The sequence below is a fragment of the Arachis ipaensis genome, chromosome B9 (genome assembly GCF_059453495.1).
Source record: "Arachis ipaensis isolate K30076 ecotype BB chromosome B9, ASM5945349v1, whole genome shotgun sequence".
Lineage (NCBI taxonomy): Eukaryota > Viridiplantae > Streptophyta > Magnoliopsida > Fabales > Fabaceae > Arachis > Arachis ipaensis.
The window spans coordinates 156,354,608-156,373,786 of record NC_142444.1 but is presented as its reverse complement, the minus strand read 5'-3'; the positions used below and the strand labels follow the sequence as shown (position 1 = coordinate 156,373,786).

Genomic DNA, 19,179 nt, shown 5'->3' with positions numbered 1-19,179 from the left:
GGTGACCATAGCTTGCTTCAGGCCGACAATCTCCGTGGGATCGACCCTTACTCACGTAAGGTTTATTACTTGGATGACCCAGTGCACTTGCTGGTTAGTTGTGTGAAGTTGTGATAAAGAGTTGAGATTACAATTGTGTGTACCAAGTTGTTGGCACCATTGATGATCACAATTTCGTGCACCAGTTGTATATGTGTTTGGTGAGAGCTTAAGTTGATCAAAGGTTCAAATTCTAGCTCACTTAGCCATATATATCCTTACCTTGATCCTAACCTCATTAAAACCTTATGAAAAGTCCTCATGATAATTGTATCTATAAAATTGAATAATTGTTGATTGTTAGATGAAACACAAATCTTAAAAAGCATGATTAGAAGAGAATTGAGTGGATCGATCCTAAGTACTTGAGTGACTAGAGTGTATACACATCTAGTGATGGGTTTGATTGCTCAATTCCATGCTTCCACCTATGATCATTTCTCATCTTGCAAGTTGTAAATTCTTATCTATGACTCATTTCAATTGTGGATTGGATTTGGTTATGATTGTTTTAGCCATTGGTTGTTTATATATGTATTCTTGAAAATTAATTTATTTTGACTAAGTAAATATATATAGATAGTTAGATGGTATTAGGTAGAATAGTTGCATGCATATAGATAGAGTGCATATAGATAGTCTGTATTGATATCTTTCTTGGTTTAGCATGAGTACATGCTATGTTTAAGTATGGGGAGGTTGATAAGCCACAATTTTATGGTTTATCTCGTGTTAAATTGAGTGGATTTTTTCAACTTTTCCTATATTTATTTATTAAAATAGCATAGTTTTGTGAATTCTTCCTAAATTGTGCTTTAGAGTAAAATCATGCTTTTTAGGCATGTAAATTGCTAGATTTAATTCACTTTAATCCCATTTGATTCTTTATGTGTTTGTTGAAGTGATTTCATTTTTATAAGGCATGTATGGATTGAAGAAGTAAGGAAAAAGCATGCAAAAGTGGAGAATTCATGAAAAAGTGAAGGATGTGTAGAGTTGTCAGCCCTGACCTCTTTGTACTAAAGTGATCATAACTTGAGCGTTAGAGCTTCGAATGAGGCATTCTGATGGTATTAGAAAGCTAACATTATGGGCTTCAAAATGATATGTAATTATCTATAGTGGACGTTGTGTTAAGGGGCCCGCGTACGCGTCCAAAGACTGCGTACGCGGCACATCAAAAACGTGACTCACTTAATGAGCACGTGCCCAGTGATTTCTGGAGTATTTTGGGTCCAATCCAACCCATTTCTGATGCTATTGAACTAGGAATTGAGGGGAGGATGAACCAAGTAGTTATAATTGAGTTTTAGCCATGTTTTAGGTTAGATTTGTAGAGAGAGAAGCTCTAACTTCTCTCTAGAATTTAGGATAGTTTAGGTTAAATTTCTTAGATCTAAGTTTTAATTCTTGTTTTAGTTCAACTCTCTTTATATTTCCTTGCTCTATTGTCTTAATTCTCTTAGTTTTACTTCTTAATCTCTTTATTTTGTCAATTTTAGTTTTATGAACAATATTGTTAATTCCCTTTTCCTTAATGCAATTTAATATTTTATGTTTTTTTGTGGTTTAATCTAGTTGTTTTTGTTGATTTCTTGCGATTGGTAGTCTTAGAATTTATTATTCTTGCAATTTACCATGCTCTTATTTTTATGCACACCAAAGTATTTGATGATATGTCTCTCTTAGTTTTATGGTATATTTTTAGTTCTCTTGGTTTGGTATTGAGGACTTAGGTGCCTTGATGTCATTGATATCCAATGTGATTGGCGATTTAGGGTTGTTAGTTGGTTTTCGGATCAACTATGTCCATTTGATTTCTCCCTCCGATGTTAAGGATAGCTAAGTAGAATTAACTCTTTGTAATTGCCATGTTGTGGTCAATGATCTAGATTGAAAACCTTGAATCTTAACCATTGCCAAAAGTATCTTTTACTATTTGATTTCTTTATTTGATCTTTACTTTCTTGCACCTTTCATTTCTTGTTTCATGTTATCAAAACTGCAAAAAAATCCCATAACCAATAATATGCATACTTCCCTGCAATTCTTTCGAGAGATGATCTGATATCTAATACTCTCAGTATTTTTATTGGTTTGACTTAAGTGACAAAAAAAATAAACTTTGATTGTGAGTTATCTGTTGGTTTGGAACTATACTTGCAACGTGATTATTTCGTGAAAATTCCAAACCGACGATTTCACTCTGCATCAATTGTTTATGTCAAAGCTTTCTAAACACACTAAATTTTGATTGTTTGACTAGAATAATCGATTGACTATTATTTGCTTAATCCATTAATCCTCATAGGATTGACACTCACTCATCGTGAGTTTATTACTTGAACCGGTGCACTTACCGGTAGTTTGTGGTTGTAAAATCCGTATCACTCATGCTTGAATTGAAATGATGAACACATACAATGTCTTTTTTAACATAGATACTAACATATTAAACCACATATATAATATATTAAAAGGGTGAAGATGACATAAATATTTAACTACTTTCGCACAATACCTCATAAATCATAATTCATAAACTCCCAATATTTAAATGAAAGATAGACAGAATTTATGTAGTTACTTTCAATAAAATTCATACAAGTAGTTTTCATTCCATCTAAATTCTCCATTTTGATGTGTTTTTGCATGAATTGAAATGATGAACACATAACGTGTCTTTTTTAATATAGATACCAACATATCAAACCACGTACATAATACATTAAAAGGGTGAAGATGTAAATATTTCACTACCCAAAAACACTAAAGAAAGTGACAAGACATACATATAATAGATTAACCGATATGAAATGCAGCTGAGGTCTTGATGAATTAACCTTTAGACTCATGATGGAGCAACAAGCTTCGGCACTGCAAGCAAGGGCTCAAGCTTCCTCATTGTAATTCCCAATTTGTCCCTCATATCCATGGTTGATGGCGTGACATGGCTATCAAGCTCCCAATCAAAGCGATGTAGCAATGACCCCAACACCAAGTGGAGGACCCTGTGGGCTAGTGGGACCCCCGCACACATCCTCCTCCCAGCACCAAATGGAATGAACTCATAGTGTTGACCTTTATAATCTACCTTTGACCCACCATCACAAAAAATAAACCTTTCAGGCTTGAAGGTCAAAGGGTCTTTCCACACATCTGGGTCCCTTCCAATGGCCCACGCATTCACGAAGACCTGCGTGTCTTTTGGTATGTAGTATCCCATGAACTTTGTGTCCTGAATGGCCCTTCGAGGAACAAGCAACGGAATGGGAGGGTGCAAGCGAAGTGTTTCTTTCACCACAGCTTGAAGGTATGGGAGCTTTTCTATGTCACTCTCTTCGAGTTCCCTTGCGGTTCCAACCACTCTATTGAGCTCGGATTTTACCTTCATTAAGCAATTACGGTTGCACAGAAGCTCTGTGAGTGCCCACTCTATCGTGCTGCTTGTAGTTTCTGATCCAGCCATGAATATTTCCTACATTTTAATTTGAAATAATAATTTTATGAATAATGTTGGACAACTAAGCTATAATAACATTATAAAAGCAACTCCAATGGAATCAATTTTGGGTATCACTTTTGACTTTTACTGTAATTGAAATTATTTAAAATTTATTTTAGATACCAATTCTAAAATGATATTGGTATAAAAAAAGAGATACCTTATCATTTTAAAGAAAGATCACCAAAATAATGCCACTTGTATACTTTATTAAATTCTTATTAAATGAACATTGTAACGTTATTGTATTGTTGTTAGTAAAATGAGACTATGCATTGGAATGGCAAATTTTACATTGAGTTTCAAATCAAATTTTATGATATATGGTTCCACAAATACTTATGTGACATCTTGTTGGACCATAAAATGAAATTAAAACTATGCATTGGAGATGCTCTAGGGGTTAATTTTAACCAACATTATAACAAATTGATCAGTTTAATGGCAGCATAAAGAATAGCGGCTAAGGATGGTAAAAAATTGACCTACTAGTAGATGTGTGACACATGGCAAATAAATTTTAAAAGAAAGTTTGTTTACTTAGTGGAGAGAATCACATTGGTGATTGGTGCTTAACTATTTCATTGTTACTGAAAAATCCGGTCAAACTGTAATTAATTAAAATATAAATTAAATAGGAGCGAATATAGTTAGAAAATTTAGCAATCAGAATTTGATAATTTAAATATGATATTTGGACTTAGTGAATTTTTCTGAGTCAGAAAACATAGTTTCCTGCGTAAAAATGGGCATTGAAAATTTGACTGATAATACCGGCTGAAATATATCCGGTACTGCAGCTAAATAAATTAATTATAAGTGAATAAGGTTAAGAAAGGAGAAATTATAATTTGGGAAGCTAGAAATATTTAAAATACGATTTAAAACTCTAATCTTAAAGGTTTTAACCTAAAATTGGGCCAACGGGCTAAAATAAGTGAACCGAGCCCAAGTGGAACACTATATAAGAACTCATTTCAGCACAAAACAACCCATTTTCCCCTTTTTGAAGAGAGAAACACCCTAAAATGGTGAAGAGAGGAGGAAGAGAGAAACCCTAGCCACCATCAACTTCAAACCACCATAACTTTCTCTCCGGAACTCCGATTGACGAGCCGTTTGTGGTCACGCGTTGCTCTTCTCATCTTCTACAATTTTATCTAAGTCTTATGGTGAGTATTCCATTGTCCTTTGCCCAGTTTTCGTTTTCCCACTTAAATTCGAGTTTGGTTATGGGTGGTGAGTAATTTTATGATTTTGGTTTATTTAGGAGTGCTCTAGTATGAGCCATTGGTGAGTTCCTTCAACCAATTTCATGGGTTAAGGTAAGAAACCCTCCAACCCTTGTGATTTATCATTTTTATGAACCCTAGGTTGATTATAAGTGTGAAAATTGATTATGTTAGAGTATTGGGTGATTTTGGTGCACAATTCAAAGATTGACATTGCTTGTGGGGCTTTGGTGAGGCTTGGAGCTAAGGTTGGTGGAGACTTCCAAAGAAGAGGCTCAATTGGTTCGGCTCCAAGAGGTACGGTTTAAGTTTTATTTAAGTACCGTGTGGTGTGATGAGAATTCCTAGGCTAAATGCCCCTAGGATTAAGTTTGGATTGTGTAAATGGTTGGTACTAATATGTATAGTTGATATATAATATAAATTAATGATTGGGTTGAGAGTTGTGTGAAATTGTATGTTTGGTGTGTTGAGAATTTGATGAATTGGATAATTAATATTGGTTTGTGGAATATGCATTTAAATTGTGAATTTGGGCCGGAGGCCGGAAAGAGGTAAGGAAGGTAAGTGATGTGTGTATTGTATGGTGTCATATGAGATTGAATGGATATTGAATATTGAGTGTGTGAATAAACGGGAGGAATGTGGAATAATAAGAAATTAGGAATTTAGGAGTGGAAGGTGACGAAATTGAATTGAATTGTGTAGATGAGGTAGGTTTGATTTTGGTTGAGTGTAATTATCTGAATGTGGTTGGGTTGTGGTCATTTGGATGAGTGGAAATGAATTTGGCTTGTGAACATTGGAATAATTGGTGATTCTATTTTTGCATAAAAACTGATTTTTGAACAACTTCGGCGGCCCGTAACTCGGTCCTCGGAGTTAGAAATTCTTCAAAACCGGATTTTTATAAAAGTTTATTCACGATCTTTCCAACGGTTCAGAAATGGTTGAAAAAAGAATTTTGTGGAAGAAGTTATGTGAGGCAGAAGTTTGAGATTTGAAAATTAAATTCTGCAGCTTTTTCAGACTTAGTAAAATTTTTGGTAAAACATACTCCGACGCGCACGCATGGCCGATGCGCACGCGTCACTCACGGTTTTTACTCTCTCACGTGTACGCCTGGCCGACACATACGCATCGCTGTATTGATGCAGGTGCATGGTATAAATTCAAGATAGTTGTGATGGTAGCGTGCTGGTTTTGTGCGAGGAGCACAAAACACATCCATGCGTACGCGTGGCTGACGTGCACATGTCCCCCCTACCTCTCAACTTCCCACGTGTGCGCATGGGTGACACTTACACGTCCCTGCTTTTCTCCGCTTCCCACGTGTGCGCGTGGACGACGCGCACGCATGACCCTGTTTTCAGCAAAAATTGATTTTTGAATTTTTAAAGCCGAATTTCAGACTTCTAAGCCTCCATTTTCATCCTCTAAGTCCTAAATCTTTATAGTATGCCTAGTAATGAAAAGAAGCTTGAACATGAGTATGTCGGAGATGCATATATGATTAATGAATGAATGTGGTAAATGAATAATGATGGGAAATGTTAAATGTGAATATGCTGGTGTTGTCTCTCTGGTTGTAAGGGTGACAGGGCACCAATACCCTCTAATGGTGACAGGGCACAGATACCCTCTAATGATGACACGGCACGGATTCCCTCTAATGGTAATAAGTCGCAACAAAGAGACTGTACCTGGATAGTAGCAAGGATTGTGGTTCGTCCTGCTTGCTCCGGGTCAATGCTTGAGATACCTGGGTAGAAGAAAGGATGGTGGTTCGTCCCACTTGCTCCAGGTAAGAGATTGTGATGCCTGAGTAGTAGTGGCAGTAGCGGTGATTCCACTCGCTCCAGGTTGAGCTTTTAAACACCCGCCTGGGTAGTAGCCGCAGTAGTGGTTATTCCACTGGCTCTGGGTTAAGTGGGTAGTAGTAAGGGGGTTGTAGCTCAAATCCACTTGCTCCGCATGGGTGTTTCAGTCCATGGTTAGCTACCAGGACATGTCGGGTTGGCTATATAACCGATAGATAATATCATCAGCCATAGGGTAGGCATACATTATTTTCATATGTTTGAATTATTTGGGTTCGCCTAGTTGTTTTGGATTGCTATATCATATATGCTATATTACCTGGTTATGTGCTACTTGTTCTACTTGTACCTTATTGTGTATTACTTGCCTGTATTGCTTGTGTTTGTACAACTGAGAGATCCCTCATGCTGGTGCCGGTTGACACTGAGGGCTGTTATTAATGAGATGAGTTGATGATGAAATTGAATAATGATGATGATTATTGAATGAGGTAATTTGACCTCTTTGGGTAGATGCAGTGAAGTAATTTCAGTTGCTCTAGGTGAGGATATGAGGTAATGATATAGAATTGCTGAGACAGAATAGCTGAGGATGGTTTCATTTATAATTCTGATTGTGAATTGTCGAAGAGTTAGAAAGTTGGGAAGCATGAGGAAGATGAATTAGATTTAGCATTCCCTTATGACAGTTGCCTATTCAAGGATTAGCGAGAAGATAGGATGAATATTTGGTGAAAGAAAGTTTAGGATGCTTAGTGAGTTTTTATTACAATGCATTGTATTTATTTGGCACTTTTACCGAACTGGGAACCCATGGGTCGGGGTTCTCATTCTGTATATATCACTTGTTTTTCAGGTACAGGTCCAAGTGCTCAGAAGTAAGCTGTGGTTCATCTGAGAGATGGCAAAGATCTTTATATTCTCTACTTTATATTTTGCCTAGAATCTCTACACCTTTACTTTGAAAAGCTTATATTATGAATTAAACTCTTTTGAACCTGCCTGTAGAGGCTTTTATGTTTCTTTTGGGAGAGGTTAGGAGATTCTGTTGTCAACTTCTTTCATATTGTACCCTAGCCGGCCTAAACTTCGCAGGTCGTGACTAGTGGCTATTTACTTATGTTATATATCTATATATTGTCCTTCTCTTACTCTCCTTTATGCCTTTATCTGTGTATCACTTTCGACTTCATGCTTTATCTTCTAGTTGTCGATGTGTGAGTGATACAACTTCGCGATTTTATTTTTACTCTTTTCAAGCTTCTCGATAACTTGATTAATACCCCTTTCAATTATACTTGTAAACTATGTATTAAAAATCCACCTAGAGAGTCGTACCACCTTATTATGATTGACTTATGACTCGAGCATAAGGATTTGAATATTATGGTGTTATAGTTACCATGAGGACAAGACTAGATAGTGAATGCAAAAAAATAGAGTCTTATAGTGAGGACTATCGAGTGGGGCGACAAAAACATGAAAAATGAAACATTATTAGCCCCAAAAAAATGGGTGTTAATGTGAGAACATGAAAGGCGGTGATCAGGGCATGTCGGATTTGGTGGCAGAAGAAACTTATCTTGTGAAAAAGCTTCGCAGTCATTGGAATTTTGCAGGGAAGCGGCACTCGCGGTGGAGAAATAGTCCATGCAGTGACTTAGGATAGATTCAAGATGAGCTTCCTAGGAATGATGAAGAGTTATAAAGTGGTAGTGTTTCAGCGTTGAAGATTTCTGATTCAAAGATTAGCAGCGATGACTCGGGATGCGTGGTGGTCATCGAAGGCGGTCTTTGCAGCAGACATAGAAGGCAGCAATGGATACCATGAATCTTCACTGAACAAGAAAGAAGATGACGCTTCTATCTGTGTTTGGGTGTGGATTCGGGTTGTCCAATGAAAATCGAATCTAATTTAGATCTGTTTTGTAAACTCCACATAAATAGTGAATAATTAGTTAATAAATTAATTATTAATCAAAGAAATTATAAAACCAAATTTTATTAATCCAACGGGGTAGAAATATTAAAAATACGAATTTTAACACCAATTTTAAGGGTTTTGGCCTAAAACTGAGCCAACGGGCCAAACCGGTCAAACTAGAACCACGTTGGACCCAAGGCCCAACCCAATTCAAGCCACACTTAGTGATCTCAGCCTCCCTTCCCCATCTTCAAATGCATGCCTGCTGAAATACGCAAGAGGGAGAAAAACTTGTGAAACCAAACCCTACCTTCCGTTCAATCTCATATAACTTTCAATCCGGAGCTCCGATCTTCGCACCGCTTATGGCCACATGATCACTGCGTCGAACTCTACAAAACCACCAAACATTGTGGTAAAGAAAACTCAAATTCTTTTGCAGCCTCTCCTTCCCCCAAATTTAAAAAATTTGGACATTTGGTATTGAAATTGTGATGTTTTGGTGTTTAGGATCAAGCTAACTTAGTGGGCTTGCCGGGCCTTGTCCTAGTTTCCGTCGTTAAGGTGAGAAACCTCTAACTCTTGTGAATTAATAACTATGAACCCTAAGTTTATTTTGTGTGATATGAATTTGTATTGGTTTAGATTATATGTGTTGGGACAAAATTAGTGGTTATGGAAGCTTGATTGTAGACCTTGGAGGCAGAATTGCTGTTGGTATGCATTTTAGTGTTTGGGACGTTGGTGGAACATTGGTGTTTGTGGTGTTCCGGGCTTACGGAGAAATTAACCAAGGTGTGGTTTCGGTTTCTCGTAGGTAATATATAATGTTTCGTGAAAAATTAGGTTAGATGACCATAGGATAGGTTAGAATGTACAATTATGTTGATGTTTAGTAATCTTGATTAACAATGTTGAGTTAGTTTGAGAATGAATTAATGATTGATGCTTGTGGTGAGGATGATGAATATGAGCAATGATTGTTGATATATTGATGAATTATGTTGCTTGATTTTGAATTGTTAGGAGAAGAGTATGAATTTTGAGTATTGACATGTTGTGGAATAAATGAAGAGTGTTTAGGTATGTTTTGGATATGGTTGGTTTGAGTTGGAACTTGAATGTTTGGTTTTGAAATGGAAATTTATAAAAATGGAGGTTTGTGATTTTGATGAAAAATCCAATTTTTTATCAAACTTTGGCAGGCCATAACCCGACTTCTGGACCTTCGAACTTCACCAAACTTGTTTCATATGAAAATTTGGTCTGTGAAGTTTACACCGTTTGAAGAATAGACTAAAAATATTTTCTTACGAAAAAGTTATGTGTGTCGGAAGTTTGGTGTGTAAAAGTGTTTCTACATATTTGTAACAGGTTTTTGAGAAAATACAGGGCCCGCATATGCGGACATATGGCTGCGTACGTGGGAATTGGCCACTGTCTTGGGGAACTCGCGTACGTGGACAAGGGTCACGTATGCGAGATAGCGAATTACACCCCTGCATATGCTAGAGACATCGCATGCGTACGCGGCCATTCGCCTCTGTCCAGTGTACTCGCGTACGCGGACAGAGCTCGCGTATACGAGACCCTTTATTTTTGGGAAAATGCATTTTTGTGAACATTAACCTATTTTCTAACCTCTAAACCTCTATTTTTACTCTTTAATATCCCAAAACTTTGTTTTAATCATACTGAAAGGGGTAAACCTTGAGAAGATGGAAACTTGAAAGTGAAGAAAATTTGTGAAGTGGTGAATTATGATTGAGAAGTGCTGAAACACTGAATATGTGATAAACAATGGCTAAGATGAAAAAGAATAATTGAACTTGAATGATGATTTGGCTGGTGCACTTCTTTTTATCTGAGATATGAGTTTCTCTGGGTAGATGGATTGGGTTCCAACCACTTGATCCAGGTTGAGACTCGATACTCTATTGACTCTACGTCGCATGATGTGGTCTGGCACTTTAACTCCCCAGAAATTTCCCCAATGAGCTAAATTTGATAATTGATTGTAAAAGTTATGCATAGACTCTTAGAGATGCACACACGAACGGACTATCCAAGGTTTAACTACCGGACTTGTCGGGTTTGACTATATAACTGACAGATGAGACTCATCAGCCATAGGATAGGCATACATCAAGTTCATTTATTTATTTTTTTGAGTTTGCATTACTTAGGTTTGCCTACTTGATAATCTATGCTTAACTGTTATATGTTCTGTTTGCTGTAACTGTAATCTATCTGTATTTTTCTTGTATGTAATATATGTCTGTGCAACCGAGAGATCCCCTATCTGGCAGAGGAATGACAAGAGTTATTCTATTGGAGTTTGGAGGGTTGGAAGAAAGTGAAGAATGAGGGGTTAATTTAGAATTTTGTTAGAACTTAAAGGCCTTAGATAACTTACCTTGTTCATGGTTTTAAATTATAACTCTAAGTTTTAATTCTGAGTGTCGGAGTTCTAGAATCGCCTCTGACTTTTTCGAGGCCTCATATATTATGTATGTTGGCACCATTACCATGCTAGAACCCTTCGTTCTCATTCCATACATATGTTATTGTTTTCAGACGCAGGTCGAGAGGCACCTCACTAGGCGTCTGGAGTTTCTTTTTTAGGCAAAGTCGGGCTGATATATTTTGATATTTGGGCTATATGTATATATATATATATATGTTTAGACTCTCCTTTGTGTATGTTTCACTTATGTACCTCTTAGAGGCTTGATGGAGGTCTAGGAGTTTATATTATGTATTTTGAGTACTTTTGGGATGTATATTTATATATGATATTCTCCGGCTAGCCTTGGCTTCACATGTTGAGCCCGAAGCTTGACATTCTATATCTCTTGACACACCGCTCTTGTTATATATATGTGCCTTTACTTTTCTTCATACGCAAGTTTCTGTTATGTGAGCATTGCGCTTTTCTTTTAATGATTTTTTCTTAAACTTTCCTTCAAGGCTCCTCAATTATTAAATTCTTTCAACTACTATTATGTATATATTTTATTTTAGAGGTCGTAATACCACACCACCTCTATTTTTAATGTAAAAAAAAGGGTTACGTTTTTAATGATATCTTTAACAAAAGGTGGGAAAAAATTACATAAGATAGGAGAAAACACCCTACATGATGATTATTTTGATAACACAAGGATTGACATCAAATTATGTAGAACATAACTGAAGATGTAAAATCTAACTATGAAATAATGAATAATATAAACAAATGATTTCAAATGTTTAGTATTTTAAAATTTTATAATAAAAGTTATTTCTCAAATAACTTATAAAATAGACTTTAATTATTTTCAAATAAAATTATTACTAAAACATATATTTAAAAATCTTATAATTTTAAATTTATATACTCTTCAATCAAGTAGATTGTACATTTTATTATAATTCTTTGTTAGTAAGAGTGCTAAGATTTATTCTTATATTTTGCTAATAACAAATATTTGCAAAAGAAATTTAACTAATTTTTAAATAATATTCATATCGTTTTGAATAAACCACAAAAATATTGTCATTTTAATGTAAATAAATACTGTTTGAGCCAACCTCCAATCCTTATCCAACCTGTTCTAGGGGATTTGCTCATTCTCTACCTAGCAGTTGCAAGCCGAGCTATAGCCTCAACATTAGTTTGAGAAGACGAACACGAATAACCTATCTACTTTGTTAGCAAAGTTCTGTAGGGAGCAGAACTAAACTATCAAACCATAGAGAAGTTCGCATATGCCCTTATCATCACTTCCAGAAGGCTTCGACCTTATTTTCAAACTCATACTATAAAAGTCCAAACAAACCAATCCATGAAGCATATCCTATAGAAGACGGACATTGTAGGAAGGATGCTATAATGGGCCATAGAACTGTCTAAGCTCGACTTAAGGTATAAAACTCGGACAGTAATCAAATCCCAGTATTTGGCCGACTTTGTGGCCAAATACACGGAATCCCAAGGAAGTCCTACTACCTGGAATCTATATGTAGATGGATCATCCAATAAAGCTAGAAGTGGAGCAAGAGTGATTTTAGATATTGAAGAAGGAACTCGGGTTGAAGGTTAAAGATCTCAACATGAAGAAATACTTGGAAGAAGCACGGGAATATTTAGCTCAATTCTCGAATAGGTAAAGTACCTCATAGTTGGGATTGATTGTTTGACCAAGTGGATTGAAGTAGAACTCTTGACAACCATCACACCCTAAAGAAGTTAAAAGTTTCTTTACAAGAATATTATTACTCGATTTGGAGTCTCACACTCCATTATCATGGATAATGGAACTCAGTTTACCGACTCAATCTTTAGAAGCTTAGTGGCAAACCTTAAAATCAAGCACTAGTTCACGTCGGTGGAACACACCCAACCTAATGGAGCATGGGTAGACGAGCTCCCACAAGTCTTATGGGCATATTGGACAACTCTCCCACAAGTCTTATTGTTTAAGCTACAACTATTACAAAATAATTGTTCATTAAAAGATCCATAGGCCGGGTCATCCAAATACTTAGAAAGTAAAGACTAAGGAGGAGGAATCTTCTTGTTCGAAGTCATGTTGGAAATATCTTCAGGTTACACGGAAGAAGTCAAAAGAATTTTAGGCTGAGAAGAGATTAGCTCATGTTCCATCCGGGTGGGAAAGCTCTGAGAGGCTCCCTCAACTCAGACTTTTGAGGTCTTCGGGTCGGGTATGAGAGTGTCTTCATCATCTTGAAGTGCAGGAACAATCTTCTCATCAAACACAATGTTATCAGGACTAATGAGAGAGAGGTCCGTCTTGGGAGCAACAACCCAGAACTGAGCCTTTAGATTTTTCACCATCTCGTCCATACCTTCGACTATGGTTTTCTCAAGCTCCGCATATTTCTCCCTAGAGTTGGAGACCTCATCTACTAAGTCAAGCTTCTCCCTGATGACTCTGGTATAACTCTCCTCAACCTTCTTTTTTAAGTCTTCCGCTATGGCTAAGGTAGCCTCCACCTGTTTTACTCTTTCCCAAGATTTTTCAAGGTCGGACAAAAATGACTCCTTCTCTCCCTCCAATTCCTATTTTGTTTCCCTTAAGGATGCCACCTCAGCTTGAAGGTCAGCCAAAGCCTGCTGGGTGGCGCCAAGGGGATTCTTCTCTAACTCCTTCAATAATGAAGCACACACCCCAGCCGCACAAATTTCACCTCGGGCAAGTATTTGAAGGTGGCTCTTCACGAAAACATCATCCATACTAATAGAACTATTTGGAAGGATGTGATATTTGGGCCCAAGCCACCGCATCAAAGCCCTGCTCATAGACACTCCCTGAGTCGGTGGTCTTCTATTTTTTAGACTTCGGCTTAGGATTGGAAGGGTGAAGGAAGAGCTGTTTGTTTTACCAACAAACACGTATAGCATCCCACACACCCAACAAACACGTATAACATCTCACACAGTTAATAACTACAATCACATTACCAAAAACAGAAATGATGCCACCTTCAACAGCTAAGTTGACACCATTCAGGGGCAATACAACAAAAACCCCATACTCAAGACTCATGGTAACAATGAAAAGTCCAGATTCAATAAAAAAAAAAGAAGCAAAATTTTTTTAAAACATCTCCAAAAAATAAAGCAACAACACCACTCAGAGAATAAGAAAAAAGAGATAGAAATTCAAAAAGATAAGAAACTCTAACCTTGAAGGAATGCGAATAAAAAAAAGAGCTTGAACAACAAAGACACAAACATTTCACTCCAAAGGCGCAGAAAAAATCATTTTTATTCAAGACGAAAAAAAACCTTGAATTCAAGAAGGGATGCGGAAATGAAGTTGAAGAAATTTTTGAAAGAAAGAAAATGGACAAACGTTTCAGAAGAAGAATTGAAAAAGGAGAAAGAAATAAATTTTGGGTATTTATAAGACAAAGGGCAAAAGAGTAAATTTACACGCCCTCATTAATGACATGCGCTGTTCCGAAGACAATTGCAAAAGTAACGTATGCCGTACCATAAAGGGACACAATATTTCAAAATTTTTTCGAAAATACGTTGAGTATCTGACCTACCAAAGGCAGTATACCCGACGTGGGAGGCTAAATTTACAAATGCTCGAGTTCGACCTTATAAAAGTATAGGTTCAAACAGGAGCTCTGTTCATACCCTTACCCAAAATAAAGCCAGGTCCAAAAGTAATAAAAACTCACCCAACGAAGGTGGCCTCATTTACTCCTACCCGACCTTATAGAGGTCGCGCGCGATGATAACAATTCAACAATTCAACCTTACTTATTTGAATAAGTAACTAACTCCTAAGATATCTCCTACCCATTTAGAATGAAGATCTAAACAACTTTCCTAAAAAAGGGAACGGCACCACCATTCAAGGTGAAACTTCTTTAACAGGTGGTTATCTTTTCTACTATAAGTATACTGACATACTCAAGTATAATCGAAATCCAATCTATTAAAAAACCTACTTTGAACCTTTGCTAACTTAGACATCAGAATTCCTTGCAGATACTACCCCCGCCTCCCTCACGAAAAACTTGGACGATGGTATTTCGACACCAATATAAATCGAACACTGTCACAAAAGAAGTTTGAACCTCACATCTAAACCCAAATACAATTTAATTCAGATAACCCTCAAAACACAAACCAATTAAAATTTAATCGATTCAATTTTCATTTTTTTTTTCCAAATTCAAAGCAATCCTACACGCGAACTCTTTGTCATCTCTCAATGATTTACCTTGCTTCTTAGTTGAGTTATGGTGCTATTAACAAAGTCAACTTAACTCCTTCTAGTGTCAAAGACTACACACGTCCCTCTCCTATTAGTTTTAACGTTGTGGTCACCTTAGTTGCCAAATATACAAGCCACTACACTACAGAATGCACCAAATAAATTATCAAATAAATTCAGTATAAAATCTATTAAAAATAAAATTTTATTAAAGATTGACTGAAAAGTTATTTGTATTTGTTTTTTTTTTTTTTCTAGTTTGATTCTTCGTCCATTTTTAGTCTTTTAAACTATTGATCAAATTTTTCCTCACAAAATTGATTAAATGTGTAAATGAAAAAAATAAGATGATTATTCACATGAAATGTTAGTCAACGGGGAAAATAATACTATGATACCTACCAAAATGAATACGTTGAGGTCCTTGTCGGAGATATTCCGTGCCTCCTCACCGCCACCGCCCTGAAATTGAAGCAGCACATCCAAGAAATCCTTTCTAGCCATATCATCACTATGCTGCAACTGCAACCGCTCCTTCACGAACTTGGAAGCAATATCAATGGCCTTTCCCATGTCCCTCTTCATCCTCCGCTGCAGCCCCTGCGGGTCCACCCACACAAGCCACGGGAACACGTCCGCCACGTTCGCGTGCCCCGTCCACTCCAAAAGCCCCATGATTGCTTTAAACAGATCCGAACCTGTTTCCGATTCCGGGTCAAACATGTCTTGGGAAAGCATAAGGTTCCCGAACAGATTGAACGACATCAAGAACACGAATCTTGCCACGTGGACACCTTCGCCGGCTTTGACTTTTTTAGCTTCTTTTGCTACCCAGGAAACCATGTCGTTGACGCACCTGCGCCGGACGGGAGCGGTGTCGTTGATGCGTTTCGCGACGAGCATGTCCACCGTGACGAGGCGGCGCATGAGGCGCCAGTAAGGGCCGTAAGGGGCAAGGGCTAAAGAGGACTTGTCGTAGTTGTGGACTCGCATGGTTTGAATGATTGTCCTGTCGGCGAAGTTGTGGTCGTGGGACTTGAAGAACTCAGTGGCGGTTTTGGCGCTGAGGATGGCGACGGTGTTGATGGCTCCCAGCTGGAGGCGCACAACGGGGCCGTAGGTATGGCTTAGGTTTGCGAGGGTGCGGTGTGGCATGTCTCCGAGCTGGAATAAGTTGCCGAAAATTGGCCATCCTGGTGGTCCTGGAGGCTGGCGGTGGGAGGAGGAGTGGCGGCGGCGGAGGAGGAAGAATGTGAGAAGAGGCGGAAGGGAGAGGAGTAGGAGGAGTGAGAGAGGGTAATATGAAGGAGTGTCCATGATTGCTTGAGATTTTGGCAATGTTGTCAATGGCTTATTCATCTTCATACAAATTACATTGTAAATTTGAGTGTAAGTTTATAGGATTTGTAAACTTACAAAAATCATCTTCAACTTACAAAAAATCAAGATTTTTTGAATAATATTATTTGATTTAATGTTTATAAAATGAATTCGCTCATTCAAAATTATTATATCAAAAAATTTTAATAGTTAAATCAAGAGAATTAATTTCTAATTAAAATAATATTATATTAGCCAACTTTTTTTTATTGTAGAATTATTTTTAATTTTTATTAAAATTTTGGAATTTAAAATTTAAAATTTAAATTTTAAAATATAGAATAAAAATATAAATAAAAAAATTAACTATTATTGACTGAAATTTTTTTGTTTTAAACTAAGCTCAAATAATTTATTTATTAATGTTAAATTCTATCAATTCAATGGATGAATTGAGATTTCAATATATTAATGATAAATCAGATGTATAAATTTTCATAAATTTTAAATGTTATTTGATATTTCTCATACCATTGTATATATTTTTACACAGAATATAATTAATAGAAGTTAAAATTTATAAAGAAAAGTACACTTATCGGTATAAATTATCAAGATTTATGCTTGGTGCAAATGACTTTATGTTCATAATTAAAATAAGAATTTTTCTTATTATTATTATTATTATTTATATTTTTATTTTTTATCCAATATATTTTTTTAGAACTTTGACAAATTAAATCTATATGTTATTAGAATTTTATCATAATAAATCTAAAATATGATCATTGTTGTGGTGCTATGTTTACATATAAAAGCTCACTTTAGGCAAATATAAGTGAACATGTATATATAATTTATATTTGGTAACTACTTAAATAAAGGCGTTAAAAATATTTTTTTATGAAAATTTTTATATTAAAAGTGTACTTTATTTATTTAGTTATATTTTTTAAAAAATTATACTTTTACAATATATTAAAATTAAATTTTACTGTTTATTATCTAATAATAAAAAAAACTTATTTTTATACCAGGCACGAACCTACATTGAAGGAGGAGGGGGTATTTTCCCTCCAGAGTTTTTTAAAAAAAACTAATACATACCTCTATATATATATATATGCCTTTTATTATATTATATTTATCCAAAATAAAATATAAATATTTTTTTGTATTTTATGTTAAAAAAATATTTTGTTAAGTTTAACATTTAATAATAATTATATTGTTAAATTTGATTTAGTATAAAAATAAAAAATAAAAAATAAATAAATTCAAAAAATAGTGATAATTAATTTTATTATATTAGTTAATTAGTTGATAATTAAATTAGAATTTAGTTTTCTAATTAAATACAACTTAAATTATTAGTGACTTTTTAAAAAATATTTAACATAAAAAATATATTATCTATATATTAATATACTCTATTAATATTTATTATTAAAATGGTCTTGATTATAGTAATTATTTTGGATAGAAATTTTATTTATACCATAAAAACTATAATAAGTAGATTTTATAATTAAATATGAGATAATAAAAAGTAAAATAATTGTTTAAGAACATATATAGAAAAATAATATTTAGTCATGTTAAAAATAAAAAAAATCATTATAAATTATTTTTTTTATTATTTTAAATATTATACTGAGTGAAATTATCTTTTTTTTTTTATTTTAAATACTATAATAAGTGATTGTGTGTATGTTTCTAATTCTTATCAATATGTATAGATAGTTCTAATTTAAAATTTTAAATATGTCTAAATAAATTTGGGTTGGTCGAGTGATTAGCTTAATCGTCTGCTTAAACAAGTGTTGGGAGTTCGAATTTCATTTCGTGTGTGTAATAATTCATTGACCCTCTTAAATAAAACTCAAAGTTATGATAGATTAGTTTTTAATTTATTGAATATTGTAAAAAACATAAAAAATATATCTATACCTAATTTTTTTTATTTTTTTGCCTTCATAACTAAATTTTTCTGAGTCCATCACTGATGACAATAATTATAAATTTTTTACAGTAGTATCTTTCCTTTATATTTTATGATAAAAAATAAAACTTTTGAGAAGATGCATGTATTTATAAGATAAGATATTATCATTAAATAAGAGTAACTCATCCTCCCAATAGTAGTTGGTGAAATAGAGAATATCGAATTCCTCAACAAACAAAAAAAGAAGAGAATACCCAAACACTTCTAGATATTGAAAATTTGAAATAGATTGTGACATGTGACTGCCATTCTACAAATTTTTAATTCTTTTTATGGAAAAACGGGGCAACCGACCAAATAAAATTTTTAATATAACGATAATATCTGCATATTTCTTTATTCGATAATGTTAGAAAAAAATCAAAATTTACTTTAAAAAAAATTAACTATTTTTAGTTAATATTTTTTAATTATCAAATATTTTTATTTTTTATTTAAAAAAAATTACAAATTGACTTGGAAAAAGACTGGCGTACAAATATATTAATGTTCATCGTTAATATATGAAAAAGATTTTGAAAAAGATAAGATTTTTAAATTGAAAATTTGATTTGACTCATAAGAAACAACTAAATTTCAAAAAGTTTTGAAAAA

The 19,179-nt window shown here is 34.8% G+C and overlaps 1 protein-coding gene across 1 annotated transcript; it reads right to left on the bottom strand.

Annotated features, from left to right (window-relative positions):
• Window positions 1-2,629: 2,629 nt before the first annotated feature.
• On the bottom strand, window positions 2,630-16,718 carry LOC107616181 (cytochrome P450 76A2-like). The gene is made up of 2 exons (XM_088500623.1): window positions 15,663-16,718; window positions 2,630-3,517 (listed from the first exon to the last, which is right to left on the bottom strand). Exons 1-2 carry the CDS (start codon window positions 16,623-16,625, stop codon window positions 2,891-2,893), a joined length of 1,590 nt encoding a protein of 529 aa, XP_088356749.1. The 5' UTR covers window positions 16,626-16,718; the 3' UTR covers window positions 2,630-2,890.
• Window positions 16,719-19,179: the final 2,461 nt, after the last annotated feature.

Bases quoted from the DNA above. Each gene is read 5' to 3' on its own strand.
- LOC107616181 (XM_088500623.1), bottom strand. From the start codon at position 16,625: ATGAAGATGAATAAGCCATTGACAACATTGCCAAAATCTCAAGCAATC. The intron at 3,518-15,662 runs GTAGGTATCATA...ATTAAAATGTAG, and splicing joins ACCTCAACGTATTCATTTTG to GAAATATTCATGGCTGGATC.